A 17,218-nucleotide genomic window follows, 5' to 3' on the forward strand; every position below is an offset into this window, starting at 1 on the left:
TTCAGGGAAAAAAAAAAACACCAAACACATTGTCATGTAAATCAGTACTATTTTTAAATGAAGGTGGAAAGCTTTCTCTGAAGTGACAAGCCTCATCAAGTATGAATTATCAGTCATATTATCAACAGGATGCAAATTAGCTGACTAAAAACAGCAAGGTATACCACCAAAAGACAGACCTATCAAAAATTTTAAGCTAAATGGTTAAAATGTTGTCCTACGTGCTTCAACTCCAACTGTTAGACACATCTGACCACGTGTAAACAAGTTTCAGGGCTAAGGAGCCAAGAACAAACTAGTGGCTCTTTCCAACAAACTGGCGCCAACGTTGTGGACTAAATCCACGTAAAACCTGAGAAAACTTGGAAAGGAATTCTAGACTAAAAAACAAAGTTTAGCCGCATTTATTTTCCCAAATGGGTTTTGCTTGCTGGTGGCATGCCGTGGCTCCTTTAAGAGAGGTTTTCGTGATTCAGCGGTAGCAGGAAAAAGCCTCACCATTTTGAAATGCTGGCTTTCTGGGCCATGCTGCCAGCGCGACCTCTGGCTCTTTAGGAAGACAGAGCATTTGGAAGGGGTTTGTGAGAAGCATGCTGCGGCTTGCTTGATGGCAACATGGACCAGCTGTGTGCCTGGAAGTGGGGTGGTGTGTGTGGCTCTTGGAAGCAGTGAGCAGCTCCACCATGTTGGAATGGGCAAGGCAAACAGAAAGTACTGTATATACCGTAGCAATGTTGTAGCTTAGATTCTTAAGTGCTTAGCATTTGAAGCACTTCTGGTCAGAAAATAATTACAGATACGCAATAAAGACAAATCCAAATAAAAAAAGACCTATAAATGGGTCACGGTATTGGATTGGTCACGGTACATAGGTTTGGGAGAGAGAAGAAAAAGTTATAAAGTTATAAAAGAAACAGTTATAAAAAGGAGTAAACAGTTTTTTTATAAGAAGGTAAAGTCTTTAAAGAGACAGAGTACAGCTAGTCATAGATTAAAAGGAGTAAAGAAAAATAAGTCACGTAAAGATGGAAAATACACAGAGAGTCTGGATTATGTATATTATTGTGTTTTCTTTGAATTTTGAATCTTTTGATTGTGAATGAGCTAAGTACAGAGAAACATTTCATTGTATGGGCTGCTAAGCTAAACCAACATGTATATCTTAAAGGTATCTTGAATTCAAAATATAGGTCTAATAATATGTTGCTTTGAAAAAGAGGTTCTTCTTGTGTTTCCACAGAAGATGAGAATTGCTTCCAAACTAATATGGTTTGATGGACCAAGCCCCCCTGAAAGGTTGCCTTGAACACTCCTCAAAAATTATTTCACCCAAAAGAAAATTATTTCACCCAATAAACAGCAGGAAGAAGTTTGGACAGAACCACACCCATACTCCCAAATATTGTCTATAAATGTTTATTTACATTTAAAGGGGGAATATGCTATAGAGATTTGCATTGGTATGGATCTTGGTTTACTGATGCAAATTTTTGTTATATGTATATTTCTGCTCTTGATTAAGGTATTGTTTGTCCAGTTCACTTAAAACTATAATGTATAATTAAGAAATATAGGTTAATAATCATCAAGCTTGTAGTCATGTTAGATTTTTCTAGATGTACAGAGATGTATTTCAGATGGATAGGCATTCTTCAAATCTTTCAAAGACTATAGAATATGGCACTTAAAATGTTTAAGAACTTAGGACTTTTCATGACAGAAACATGTCTGTTCCTAGCAGCACCAGTTACTTCAAGAAGAAGTTGGGCATCGAAGAGGTTCCTTATAAAGTTTGCTAACTATTTGAGCAAGAAACTGCTCTTGCCTGGACCGCTTAACTGGACATGGACAAGCAAGACCCACAGAGAAATGACTTCTGAACTTGCCTAAAGGTGAGACGATCCTTTAGGGTTCCTGCTTCATGAAAGAGTCTGCTAGACATTCTGCAGGATACAACAAAAAGTGACAGAAAAACTGCCTATATGGAACTATCTTTGAAATTTCCTGCTTCATGGAAAAGTCTGCTGGATACTATGGGCCTGTAGGCTGCAGATGGATGCCCCAACAATACGGAAGAACTTTGGGTGACTGTCCAGGCAGCAGGAAGTGTCTGTCAATTCTAGAGTTTTGGAAGTTGCTTACAATGTACTTCCTGTTTACTTAGGTAATATTAGATCCTTCTGGGGTCTTTGATAGAATTGAAGAATATATAGTTATAGTTTTCCTTAGTTATGATAAGAGATAAAGTAGATATAAATATTATAACTGTAATGCTTGCTTAATACCTGTTCTATGTAATTTTACTATATTAAAGTTAAAACCTTCCTTTTTATTTAAACAGAAAAGGGGAAGTGGGTTTCCCTTTGTATGCTGTGAATATCACTGATTAATAAAGGAACTGCTTTGGGCCTATAGCAGAGCTATAGGGGAACAGAGCTAGGTGGGGAAAAGTAAACGGAATGCTGGGAGAAAGGAGGAGGAGTTAGAGAGGAGTCATAGAGCCGCTGCCAGAGTCAGACATGCTGAAACTTTGCCAGTAAGCCACTGTCATGTGGCGATACACAGATTAATAAAAATTGGTTAAATTAATATGTAAGAATTAGCCAATAAGAAGCTGGAGCTAATGAGCCAAGCAATGATTTAATTAATACAGTTTATGTGTGATTATTTTGATTTTTGGTGGACAGGAAGAATAAGCAGCCTCCCACTACACTTTTTCAAGCTAAAACTGATAGATACACAGCTTGCCTATCCCTCTCAGTTGTCCCATAAATCCCTGAGTAATTCACAGACAGCAAGTCAGACACAGCCCTGTACCACAGTAGCTGCATTTTAGTCAGTGTAGGCAAGTGAACACTGATGGCAGCTGGTGATCTGCTACTGGTGCCCAAAGACAGAGAAAGGAAACAACAGAAATGACCGACTTTGGTTAGCTAGGCAAGCCCTCTTGAGGATATTTAAACCTTGGATTTGGGTAGGGCTGACTTAAGGCTGGAGGAAGAGGCTGTTGGAGAACCAGGAGGTAGCCTGAGTCCTAGATACACCTGTGGGCAGGTAGTTGACTGTGTCAGGAAAAGCAGGTGTGCTCTGAAACACAAGGGGCACTAATCAAGAGTGAATGGTGCACACCTATAATCCCAGCACTGAATGCAGATCCTTTAAGTGCGACCAGCCTGGTCTACACAGCAAGGTCCAGGCCACCCAAGGCTACATAGCTTCACAGTGAGAGCTTGTCTCAAAAAAATGAAAGAATGAGCTGATTGTATTTCCAGGTCAGCCTTGTCCAGAGAGACACAGAGCAAGCACAGGCCTGCCAGGAGGCTTCTGTCATTCTAGAGAGCAAAGGGGATGGAGAGCCCAAGGTACAGCTACAGAATGTGAAAGATAAGAGGAGTCAAGAGATAACTGAAGAGACTGGAGATTAATTCAGTGGCAGAATGTGTGCTTATGAAGTAGGGCACCAGACACAATTTCCCAGTACAGCATAGTAGCTAACTTTAAGTACAAGGCTCAGGCAATAGGACTCTCCTGAGTTTCTGGCCAACTGTGGCTACATAGTTACAAATTCCAGGCCAGCATAGGTTACATAACACTGTCTACAAAACGGGTGGGTGTGGAGAGGTGGGGTGGGTGGGATTTAAGATAGCTGTCACATTAATAATTTAAAAAGCATAATTCTGAATAATGAACAGGTTGAAATTTGACAATTAAAAAACTTTTTGCAATCTAATAACAACTGAATTTTTAAATGATCATGGCCACTGAGGACTTGAGACCCATCCATGAACATCATTATATTTTAGTTCCCTATTAATATCAAAAGTGAGCTAGGCATGGTGGCACACACCTTTAATCCCAGTACTGGGAGGCAGATGCCAGCCTGGTCTACAGAGTGAGTTCCAGGACAGCTAGGGCTTTACACAGAGAAACCTTGTCCCATTTAAAACAAAACATAACAAAACCCAAACCAACATTATTTATTTATTTATTTATTTACTCACTCACTATTTATTTTGTGTGTGTACATAAGCCCAAACACAGCCCATGCCTATTTATTTATTTATTTATTTATTTTACTATTTACTTACTTACTGGTGTGTGTGTGGTTGAGTGTGTGTATATGTGTGTACCTGAGCCCAAACACACAGCACAGAGCCGTCCGTGTCTGGAGGTCTGAGGACAGCCTTCAGGAGTTTTCTCTCCCTCTACAATGCAGGCTCTAAGAATCTAACTCAGATCACCAGACTTGACCTGCTCACCTGACCTATATCAGTGGAGCCATCTTACTGACCTATCTCGATACTTTTCTACCTCCCTTCAGACACGGCACAACTTGGCCACCCATTTCCATTTCTCTCTCTCTCTCTCTCTCTCTCTCTCTCTCTCTCTCTCTCTCTCTCTCTCTCTCTCTCTCTCTCCCTCCCTCCCTCCCTTTCTCCCTTCTCCCTCTGTCTCTGCAGATATAGGTCTCAAGATGTAACCCTAGCTGTCCCAGAGTTTCCTCTGTAGAGCAAGCTGGCCTCCAACTCAAAGAGATCTGCCTGCCTCCGCCTCCCAAGCAAAGCTGAGATCTGGGATAAAGCTGTGCAAAACCATGCCTGGCTTTTCACATAAGTCTTTTTCCCCCCAATTCTCTAACAAGAACAAAAGGCTGCTAAGTAGTAGGGCACACTTTATGCCCAGCACACAAAAGGAATATGCCAGGAGGATTTCTAGTGTGAGGCTATCTGGGACTACACAGTGACACCCTGACTCAAAAGAAGAAGAAAGAAAAAGGAAGAAAAAGGGAGAGGAAGGAGAAGTGAAGATGAACCAGAAGAAAGGGGAGCAAAGGAAGGTGTGAGTTATTTGAACTATCAAAGCTATCTAGGCTGGCTTGGGGTTCAGCTCAGTGGTATAACACTTGACCAGTTCATGCAAGTCCCTGGGTTTAATCCCCAGTAGTGAAAGAGGAAAAGGATAAACAAACAAACAAACAAACAAATAAGCCCCCACACACATTCTTAGCTGTTTAACTTTTACTATGTTTATTACCAAGAAATAAGCCTTCTGTAATTTTCTAATTACACATTATGTTATGTTAATAAATAAAAACTAAGTTTTTGTTCTGTTTTTGAGTAAGGGTCTCACTAGGTTACCCAGCCTTGCACGGAACTCACTGGTATTCGGCCTCTAGTGCCCAAGTTCTCTAAAGATGAACAGAATGAAATAAGCACAAACCAAAGAAGAACATCGGAGTCTGAGAGCCACGAGGCTAATGAGTGGTCATTTCCCCCAAGATTTAATTCTATATACAGCAGGCAATAGTCCAAATGTCTCATTTCACCCACACCTCAAATGAAAGGCTACAGAAATTAAGAAACACACTTGAACAGTTTTACTACTGATGTAAAGAAGCCCTACTTCCCAGAGTACTTAAAGAAGCTAGACTAAAGAGTTAGCACATAACTAACCATCAGTTGGAAAGAAAAGAAACAGAATTTAAGAATATATGCATCGAAAGCTATTTGTGTCTCTGCTAAGGCCAGCTAATAAAGAAAGAACACAGTTTCTCCAGCAGACGGTCTTGGGGAACTGGATATCCACATACAGGAAAAATGAAGATAGACCCTTATCTCATTCCATCAAAAAACAAAAAAACAAAATTAACTGAACTTCAGAGACCTAATATGAAGAACCCCTAAAACTCAACCACAATAAGAAGAAAAACGGCCCAATTCAAATCTGGTTAAAAGGACTTAAATAGGCATCTCTGCAAACGGCCCATAATCAAGCAGTGAGCATCATTAGCCAAGTGAAAACCCCATCATTCAACATGCTTTGTCTGAAAAGAGCTGCCTTCTCTAGACAGTTCACAGAAACAGAACCACACAAAAACTCCTTGTGCAATCATGCAGAACTATGAATGGTGATCAGATATAAACTTTCTCCAGCAGTCTGAAGAAATTCTCCATAGCTCATAAGTCCATTCAAAAATCCTGTCCATGGACCTAAAAATATCACATTCCACATTCTGTCAGTCTCATTTTCTGGACTTCAAAACATAGAGTTGATATTGTTTTAGAATTTATCAATCTCCAGTCAAAGGATCTTGAAATGGTTTTCACAAAAAGATGGGAAAATAACTTTGTACAATGCTGACAACATACTCTCACATACAGCCTTATAAGCTGGACAAACACAACTCCCATTTTTACAAATTAAAACAAACAAACAAAACCAGAAAGGCTAAGTAGCTTTACCAGAGGCTTTAACTACACATTCAGCCTCAGAACCAATAATCTAAGCCTCATCTCCTGCAGCACCAATGCAGTCCTGTGCTACCAGGGGAAGCAAAGGTGATTTGCATGCGTCTGAAAGAGCAAAGGAAGTTGGTGGAAATTAACATGACTCTACCTGGAAAATATGTCCCACGCCACCTTAATTTCCTTGCAGCATAAATCATCATCTTCCCACCCTAACTTGCTCCTCCTGCCTTTCCCATCACCCAGGTAGGAGTCTGAGAGCTTTCCAGGCTTCCTTCTTCTTCCACCTACAGATCAAAACAAAAGAGCCATGCCAGGGTCCATTTCTAAAGCACCAACCTGACTTTCTATTCTTACTGATCTAGTTCAAAGCTTTATCACTTCAGGTCTGAAGCAGAAATATTCCAAATAGTTTATTAGCCCAAAGGCTACTAACACCTAAGGTAGTACGAAATGTCAACTGGGGTCTGTCCAATAACATTTGTAGAAGACATGTATCTATTCTTTTGCTTTATTGAGACAAGGTCTTGCTGGTAGCCCTGGTTGATGTAGACCAGGTTAATCTCAAACTCAAATAATCCTTCAGTCTCAGCCTCCAAGTACTGGGAATACAGGCATCCCAGAAGACAGGTACTCTCTACAAAGTCTGTATGTCTTTCTAAAGAGTAATCTGTTTACCCATTTTCCAGTGTAAATTCCTTATGTGCTCTCCACTGCCCATCCAACCTATAGGCACAAACAATAGTGTGGCTCTCAATGAACATGCCTTTCCAGCCTGTCTCACTCCCCACCACTCCCACACACATCCTATGCTCCAGGCACAGTGAACACCCACCACAAAGCAGACAAACAGGTTTAACCTCACATGCCAAGTCCAGATAATTGTAGTGGCTGCCTGAAGCATCTTGTTGAGAACTCAAGAGGCTGCTTATAAATTTAGCAGCAAAAAAAAAAAAAGTCATGACCTATTAGTAAGTAGTGTTTGCTTCTAACCTGGAAAAGGGGGGCACGACAAATGTCACACTTAGTGTCTACACGTGTGGCACTTTGGCCTTTGGATACTATATGGAGTCCTTCCACAGTTCCAAACTTTTCTACCTACATATTTCTGTCTGTATGTCTACCATGTCACACTTCAACCTTCACAACTTCTAAACTCAGTCTCCCATTTAAAACTTGCTTGTTAAAGAGTCATGAGGTAAAGGCAGCCACTCTCTCTCTCTGGGATCACAGTTTCTGTGTCTCTAGCCTTCTCAATTACTGTATTGCACCACAGGGTGGTAGCTTATGCACCTGCGAGCTTCTGCGTGCAGGTGTACTCTGTTCCTCTGTGCATCTTCAGCATCTAACACAGTCCACTGGAAAGACATGCGAATACTGGTGAAATGAGCAAACGGAAGCCTTCAGCAGGGACGCCTCTAACAGTGCGGGGTTCTCACTGAAAACCTAAGACGCCCAATCCAGCCAGACAACCCATGTGCCAGGCTGATTACACACTGCCATCCTTGCCAACTGTACTCATCATTACCTCTCAAAAACACAACATATTGAGGAAGCATACTGGGTATAGTAGAGAAAGTGGCAAATACGAGAAGACAATAGTCCCAATTAAAAGAAAAAGATTAGCACAAGCAGTGTGAAAACATGTAAGACTTAAAGTTTTCAGAAGCTAAATATAGGCCCTGAGGTTGTTATTATTAAGACTATAATCCCTCAACATATCACTAATAAAAATACTGTGTGCTAAGTGGACAAATCAAACTATATATATTTATGAAATGTAAAGTGATATTTCAATACATTCTAGAAGATCAAACATCTACACCTATTACCTTAAAATGTTATAATTTCTGGGTTTTCTTTTGTTTTTTGTTTTTTGCAGACAGAGTCTCACTCTGGCTTGGAACTTCCTGTATGAACTACAATGACCTCAAACTCAGAGATCAACCTGCCTCTGAAAAGTTTTTTTTTTTTAAATGTAGATTTCTTCCATTTTTCCACCACTGTCCTTTTCCTATGCCAGTATTTACATATCACATACCATTTATTTGTCATGGCTCCCTGGTCTATTCAAACCTGAGACACTTTCTTTTTGGTTGAGACTAGGTATTACTATGTAGTCCTCACTAGTCCAAAACTCACTAAGTAGACCAGGCTGGCGTCCATCTCAGAGATCTGCCTCCCTATACCTCCAAAAGTCTAGGATTAAAGGCATATGAGACCTTTTGAAGAATTACTACAGTGTGCGGATGAGTATGGAAGGAGCTGCGGGCGGTCCATGTGGCACAGCATTCTAGGAAGTCAGAAGACAACTTTGCGCAGCTGGCTCTCTCTGCCACTAGGTGGGTTCCAGGGATCAAACTCATACCTTCGGGCTTGTCAGCAGGTGCACTACCACCGAGCCACCTCACAGCCCTCATTTCACTTTACCATTTTGAAACAGACAGTATTTATACAGTCACCTACATGCCCCAGAATGGTTTTGGCTTTAAACGTTTGTGAGGTAGGCTAGAGAGATGATGGTTCAGTGGTTATGAGCACAAGCTGCTCTATCAGAGCACCTAGGTTCGATTCCCACAACTACATGTATCTCCAGTTCCAGGGAAACCAACACCCTTTACTGGACTCCATGGGTACTACCTGCATGAGGTGCATAGACACATATGCAGACAAAATACTCATACACATAAAATAAAAATAACTCTTAAGTTTGCGAGGTACAATCACTTTGGAAAACTTTAACTAAAATACAGTATCTACTATAATACTGAACACACAACTAAGGAGCAACTGCCCTTTCAGGCACATTACTTAACACAAATGCTACATCTTTTCACCAAAAGACATGTTCAACAGCAGCATTATTCATGCTATTGGCTATCTGAATCTCAAATGTCAATGAAGCGTGGAATGAATCAACAACATGGCCACAAAGGAATGTGACACTAAAATATGAACCAACCACAACTATATGTAACACATCTTCAACTAACATTCCACAACTTTGCTCTCATATGCCGAATTCAGATAACAAAACACCCCACACACATACACACATATACATATATAAATAAAAGACAATAAAACAATAAGTATTTGTGGGTTAAGGGGACTAGTAGAGGGGACACAGGAGAAAAATGGCTTCTAAATATAAGCAAAGTACAATGGTAGATATGATACACATGAAAATACACATGAAACCCATTATTTTGTAAGCCAAGAAAAATTTAAAAGAAGGGAAAGTAGTTTTTCATCTTGCAAATCTCCTAGAAGGATCAAGATGACATTACATAGAACAATCTAGATAAATATAAAATTATATAAAAATACTGTCTTGACAAGAAAAAAATACTGTTTTATGGCATTTTAAAAAATGAACTAGCTGAAAAGCGGTGGCGTATACGTGTAATCCCAGCACTCAAGAGGCAGAGGCAGGAGGATCTCTGTAAGTTCAAGCACAGCCTGGTCTACAAAGTGAGTTCCAGGTCAGGCTCCAAAGCTACAAGGAAACCATCTTGAAAAAGAAAAAAAATCAAAAATCAGTAAGACAATTAATATAGAAGAGATGCAAAACAGAACAGTTTATAAAATCCAAATTTCAGTAATCAGACTAAATGAAAACAAATCTGAACTAAAATTAAAAACTAAGGTTTCGAGATGGTAGGGTTCTTAGCGGCAGAGTGAATACCAGCACGCACACAAGACTGGACATAACACTCCTAACAATATCCCCCCCAAAAAAATCCGACACTTTTAATTACATTTATTTTTTAAGTGTCATTCTTAAACAATCATAAAGAAAGGTAAAATTATCTTTAAGAGCAAAAACAACTTGGTAAACACTGTCTTCACCAACTACCAGAACTAAAATCACTGCTATATGATATAAGAAGATGAGACCTCGACTATTCTGGTATTCTTCCCCTCAAACCTACAGTCCTGTCTAGTCACGAAAACACAAGCAAAGACAAGATGCAAAGAACTCCCACAGACTGGAGAGACAGGGACATGGTATGTACATACAAGATGGCTTTTTCTTGTTCATTTTGGGTTTAGGACCCTCACTAAGTAACTCTGGCTGGCCTGCAACTTGCTATGTAGATGGGATGGTCTTGAACTAGAGCTCCACTGACCTCTACTTCCTAAGAGCTGGGGTTAAAGCTATGTACCCACCCTACCGGAAACACAGAAACATCTTTAATGTACAGATGCAGGAGAAAGAGGGGACCCGTTTCTATGCTACAGAAGCTGTGGCACAGAATGTTTCTGATATGACGAATAAACAGGGTGATTGACTGGCCTGCCATGTTCTATTCTCTCCAGGCATGTTCTCTCAATCTCTAACTATGTAGCCCAGGCTATTCCTGAACCTTTTTTAATCCTCCTGTCTCAGCCTCCTGAATGCTGGAATTTCAGATATAGAGTCACCATGCATGTAGAGTATTCGTAGCCTATCAACATACAATCACTGGTAAATGTATGTGGGGTTTTTTTTTCTGTTCAGTGAAAACTCTTAAGCTAATAATTTTTTAACAGAGTTCAAACTTAAGTATCAATATCTGAATATGATGAAACTATTTACATCCTTTTGAATGGGGAGAAATTTCTCCCCAGAACGCTGAGACTCTTTCCAGACAACCCAACACAATAGGTTTGAGGACAAAGTGAAGCTGAAAGTGACATCGATTTTACCCAATCAGGTTTCATTTTGCAAATGAGTATCTGAACCTTCCCAGTACCTGGAGAGAGACTAGAGGAGTAGGTTTGACATTTCAGCAGTATTAACTTTAGGGTAACTCACCACTGTATTTACATTGTTTCTCTTTACAACTATTTATGTTTAAACTGCACTGGAAATCAGAATACTGCTGGTACATAATATAAATTCAAGATATGTTTGTTAAACTGAACTAGTCTGACTAGCAACAAAGATGACTCTTTCTTACTCTTGTAATCAATAATGGATTTTGGCAGTCCGCAATTCCACCACTGACTCCCAGACATCTACCCTGGACTCATACACATATAGTCTTACACAGACAGATGATAGTGATCAAGCTATGAACACTCAAGAAACACAACAAGAGTGGACTGAAATATTTTGAGCCCGTTTTCAGTGTGTCCACCTTTTCCACAAACACTGTTTCTTTAGAATCAAAGAGACCACTCTGCTCGCATTAGTGTAAACCTCCTGAGAAGCCTGACTGATCCCACCCTCTTTTCACATCCCAAACAAAGCCTGAATGTGCTCTATACCAAAAACCATCCTCAAGGGACTCCCTCATTCGTATGCGCACAAGCCTCCATTGTTGCTCCCAGGAAATCTATCTCGCTACCTCCCTTCAGGTTATTTAAAATCAAAAAGGGGCCACAATTTCTAAAATGTTCTTTATACATCTAAAACGAAAGCGATGTCAAGATTTTGAAGCCAAAGTTGAAATGGCTGAGTGCTATTTAATGGGTATTTAAATCCCGAAAGGCTGATGGGACCAGGCAGGATTCTCAACTCTAATATGACACTATAAGCATTTCTCTGTGACAGCTCAGATGAATAACACTTTTATCACAGAAAGAGCCAGGCTGTCCCCAAATCTCACCACCTGCAACTTTCTTTTATTTTTAGAACAACTCAGCAAAATAAAATTCTGTTTACTGCTGGACATTGTTTCCACATATACATCAAACAGACCAAAAAAAACCCAAACTGCATAGGCAAAGGGGATAAAATAAAACCTTTTATCTTTGGGGTTTTTTTTTTAACTACCTCATACAAACCAACTACTTAGTACAGTGAGGTAAATATACAAAAAAGTTACTGGAATGCTTGGAGTAAGACTGGAGTTTGTTGTTGTTTACAAAGTTTTTCCTTTCCTTTGAGATCGTAATGAACATGGTTACAGCACAAGTTAAGTTGAAAGTAGAACAGGGAACGCTCTACTGTACTCAGTCCTAAACTAAATCAGAAAAGCACACGAGGTGCTCTTTCTCCTGAGATTCAATGGAGCAATACTGGTAGGCCAGACCAGAGGCTCAGCCATTCAACTCCACAGCAGCACCCACAGTGGCAGGTGAAGGGCTCTAACAGCCACAATGCGGGTATCACCCAGCAACTGCTAACAACACTTCTCAGTCAGAACCACTCTGCACGGAAGAACCTACCTTTCTTTTCCTTTTTGTTTCTTTTTTTTTTTTTTTTTAAGATTTAGTTATTTATTATGTATACAGTATTCTGCTTGCATGTGAGCCTGCATGAGAGAAGACACCATAGTTGGTTTTGAGCCACTATGTGGTTGCTGGGAACTGAACTCAGGACCTCTGGAAGAGCAGCCAGTGCTCTTAACCTCTGAACCATCTCTCCAGTCCTATCTGAAGACCTTTTATTTTTTAATTATTCTTAAATTTATTTTATATATATATATATATATATATATATATATATATATATATATATATGCATATACACTGTGGCGGGGGTTGCACTTGGAGGTCAGGAAAGGGCATCAGATCCCCTGAAACTGGAGTTTTAAATGGTTCTGAGCCCCTAAGGTAGGTACTGGGAATGGAACCCAGGTCCTCTGCAAGAACAAGTGCTCTAAGTCACTGACTCATCTCTCCAGTACCCAGTCCAAAGACTGCCTAGGATCTAAAGATCTTTCATTGTCAAACGCTGTGGCACACACCTTTAATTCCAGAATTCGGGAGAAAGAGACATAAGGATCTTTGTGAGTTCAAGGCCAGCATGGTCTTTATAGGGAGTTCAGGACGGCCAAAGCTACAGAGAGAGAGCTTATCTCAAAATAAATAAATCAATATCTTTTATTGTCACAGTGGAAAAAACAGGTTTACTGTCAACCAGTGGTAGCACCCTGGGACATCGCAAAGAGAAATAAGGCGCACAAAACAGTCCACAACAGGGGATTATTTGGCTCCAAATGTCAATGGTATTGAGATTAACATCTGTCCTCGACATCTATCTCAATTTTTAGTGAAGACTTAACAACAACTGGACAAAAGACACTATGGTGGTGTGAGAAGACCACGAGACTGGGGGGAGAATGAATCTGTTATCATTTACATATTACTGAACACACTGCCTAGATTTTAAAAAGAGAGAGAGATTGATTCCCCACAGCATCCTGGACACTGGAAGACTCGGGGACTTTCTTGACATCATTTAGCTCCAAAGGAGGGGAGTCAAACAAAATGTGTCACTTCACAAAGCTGTGACACTTAGACCTGGGCTTCTGTCAGAGAGGTCACCAGTCTGACTTGGAACACGCCACTGGACTTCTCAAAACTTCGACTTGGAAAATAAATGAGCTGGGATGAAGCTCATGGCTGTAATCCCAGCACTTGGGGAGCAGGATGATTGTCACAAGTTAAATGTCAGTCTGGGCTATTCAAGGTAAGTTACAGGCTACCTGCTTGGGTTAGAAAATGAGGTCCTAAAGTAGGGTATGGTGGCTCTAGCCTTTCATCCCAGCAGAAGCAGGCAAGTCTCTGAGTACAAGGCCACCCAAGGCTACATAGTGAGACAAAATAAAACAAAAAATAAAAAAAAGCAAGCAAGCAGTGTTTTATTACTGCCCAGTCTGATTCCCCTTGATGTGTACTCAATAAACTTGCTTCATTTCTAAAACACACAACACAAAAACAAAACAAAAAACCTTGGGCTAGAGAGAAGGTTCAATGGTAAAGAGATCTAGAGGACCCAGGTTCAATTCCCAGCACCCACAGGGCAGCTCACAGCCGTCTGTAACTCCAGTTCCAGAGGATCTGGCACCTTCATAGATATCCATGTATAGGCAAAATATCAATGTACTTAAAAATAAATAAATTAGAAAAAAAGACTTAAAGAAATTTATCCAATACCAACCTACTAATCATTGTTTTTTTCCCTGAGAATCTAGGGCAGGCAACCAATAGTCATTACTAATCACTTATTAAAAAAGAGATTTAAAGCTGGGCGTGATAGCACACATCTATGTCCCAGCGCTTGGACTTGGGAAGTTGTAGGCAGGAAGGTCATGAGTTCAAGGCCAGTCTCTTTCACGGACTGTTGAGACCTACCAAGGCTATAGGAGAACCTGTCTTAAACAAGAATCAAGAGTGAATGTTTAAAGACTTGTATTTTCCACAGCCACGGACCTACTCTTAAACTCCGGGAGGAAATAAACTAATAGAACAACATTTGAAATTGGACAACCTTAGCCTTTAATCCCAGCACTTGAGAGGCAGAGGCAGGAGGATCTCTGTGAGTCCGATGCTGGCCTTGTCTACAGAGAGTTCCAGGACAGATCCAAAGCTACAGAGAAACCCTGTCTCAGGAAAAAGAAAAAAGAAAAAAAGAAAAGAAAGAAAATGACAGCCCAAATATTTTCATTAAAATCTTTTCTCATGCAATGTATTTTATTCTGTTCTTTCCTCTCCTTTCATCTTTAACCAATAGGCTCTGAGACGCTCCTGATTATCAACTACACGGGTCAGGTTCTCTTTGCATCTGGGAGCAGAGATCACCGACTGGAATAGGACAAAGTAGGTGGTTATAAATCCATTACGAAGTAGGGTGTGATGGGCCATGTCAATGGGCGGTGAAGGCAGAAGAACCAAGAGTTCGAGAACAGCTTCAGCCTGAGTACAGGAGACTTAGTCCCCCCCCCCCCCAAAAAAAAATGCAAAAATAAAAATAAAATAGAGGCCCGATGAGACGGCTCAGAGAGTAAAGAGCTTGCCTCACAAGCCTAGCGACCCAAGTTTCCCTCCAGAAGCCGCGCCAGGATGTTGTCCTCTGACCTGCACGTGGAGGGTGGCAAGTGTCCCTCCTCGCATCACAAGCCTAGCAACCCAAGTTTCCCTCCAGAAGCCGCGCCAGGATGTTGTCCTCTGACCTGCACGTGGAGGATGGCAAGTGTCCCTCCTCGCACCACACACACGGTGATAAGTAAAAATTTGGAAGTAAGTTTTGAAAAACTCATTATAGTTCCTGGGAAACATCTATTTACTGTTTTCTCTGAAGGGAGCTATAGCCATATCAACGACGCAAAAACTAATTCATTTCAGTCTTCCAACAAGATTTATGGGAAATCACCCCAAAGAACCTATCAGTCTGATAAACATTTCTGGGATCAAGCTCCTCAACAGTCCTTGATACACCATACAACCAGGGCTGTTCTTTCAGTACAACCAAAGATTGGTCTCAAGTGAGGTCGCGCACACACACTGTCCTCTTCAAACAGTTCGGGATGAAAACAAAGTCTCGTTGTTTGGAGAAAATTATCTTTTCATGGCATCTTCTAAATAAATTGCAACTGACTTTGCCAACTGCTATGGCTAAGTCAAAAATCAAGCAACAGATCAAATAAATTTTAAAAGGAAGAAAAAAGGATTTCAAAAGAATCATTAAAAAGAAAGCTTTAAATATCATTCAAGATACACGTGTATCAAAACATCACACGGTATTCCAAAAATAGTGCAACATTGAGGATTTTAATACATCACAAGGCTGGCTTTAAATAAATAAAGCTATACTTACTTTAACTAAAAAAGATGAGAGCACATTCTAGTAGGGCTGATAATACTGAATTTGGAAAGATTTTCACTAAATGTCATTTTACACACTAGTCTAATTACATTTTCTACCTTAAGCATTTTGACACTTCCATCAACTTTCTAAAGGAGAAGGTGGATTGTTTTGCTATGTTTTTAATAGACTTGCTTCTCAAAGAATGAATTAGATAAAACTGGATAGGGGAAACCTATTACCAGTGTTACCATCAATAAAGCATGTGAGTAAGCCCCTGGTAATGTGTCACTGTTTAGATGACAAGTCATGAAGAATGTACCCGTACTAACTAAAAAGCAATTTTATCTGAACAGCCGGTTTACTTTATTTTCTTTCTTTAAATAAGCCTGTACTTTTCATCCCAGCCCATTTTCACACTCAGTACCTAGAGTCGTCATTTATTTTAATCCTCCCCAAAACAGCAGGATTCTCGGGGCTCAGCGGCTTCCCTGGCATTCCCAAAGACTCGTGACAAATTCAAAACATGGTACGAGGAGATTGCTCATTCTTGAAGATGTAATCTTCCTGACAAGACCTCCCGCGCAGCCACCGGTAAACAGCCGAGGCCGGCGGACAAGCACACAGCGTCCCCGGAGCCCGGGTCCCGCAGCCCCGCCCGCTCGCCCGCCCTCCCGGGGCCACCCGCCGGTTCCCGCTCGGCCGGGGGTGTCGGGCCGCGACCTCACCGGAGGCGGGGGGCGGCTCTCCTTCTTCGCCGGCGGCGGGCGCCAGGGTGACGGCCCCGTCCCTCCAGACGCGGATCTGCGCGGCCGAGCGCACGCGGCGGTGGGGCTGGCGGCGGGCGGCGGCGGCGCGCAGGGAGCCGCAGCACTGGAAGCACACGGCCCACGCCTGCTCCTCGTTGATGGGCTGGTTGTAGAGCCGCAGGATCTCCTCCAGGCTCAGCGCGTCCCGGGAGTCCCCCGTCGCGCCGAGCTGCGGCGTCTCGCCGCCCGGGCTGGAGGGCTGCGCCATGCGGCCCACGTCGCTGCGCGGCGGGCGCTCGGCTGGCCGCGTCTCCTCAGCGCCCGAGCATCGTCTCCGCGAGCCGCCGCCTCCGCATCTCCGGGCCGCCGCCGCCCAGGCCGGCCGCGCGCCGCCGCGGGGACTAGGCGGGGACGCCGCTGCGCTCGGCGCTGGCCAGCACGCCGCCGGCCGGTAGCGCGGCGATGGCGTCCGCTCGCCCCGCCCCGCCTCGCCCCGCCCCTCCCCGCCTCGTCTTGGGGGCGCGCGGCCGAGATCTGCCAGAAGCCTGGGGACGTCGTCCCCGGTGCTGAGTGACGCTCGGCCGCCGCCGAACGCGGCCGGGGGGCGTTGCCCCCGCAGTGAGTGACGTGCGGCGAGGGCCGACGGCTCGGTCGCGGCCGGGGTTGTGCGTCCCGCGGGGTCCGGCTGCCAAGTCGCTGTCACC

At 42.3% G+C, this 17,218-nt stretch overlaps 1 protein-coding gene across 2 annotated transcripts in view; it reads right to left on the reverse strand.

Moving 5' to 3' along the window:
• Spire1 (spire type actin nucleation factor 1) overlaps positions 1-16,782 on the reverse strand; it is a 114,061-nt gene extending 97,279 nt beyond the window's left edge. The window contains exon 1 of one of the 2 annotated variants that reach the window (XM_038331655.1): positions 16,494-16,782. In XM_038331655.1, the coding sequence (XP_038187583.1) occupies positions 16,494-16,782 (289 nt within the window). The remainder of the gene's footprint in view (positions 1-16,493) is intronic. The other variant, XM_042055104.1, reaches the window with a different exon arrangement.
• Positions 16,783-17,218: the final 436 nt, after the last annotated feature.

Source organism: Arvicola amphibius, chromosome 5 (genome assembly GCF_903992535.2).
Source record: "Arvicola amphibius chromosome 5, mArvAmp1.2, whole genome shotgun sequence".
Lineage (NCBI taxonomy): Eukaryota > Metazoa > Chordata > Mammalia > Rodentia > Cricetidae > Arvicola > Arvicola amphibius.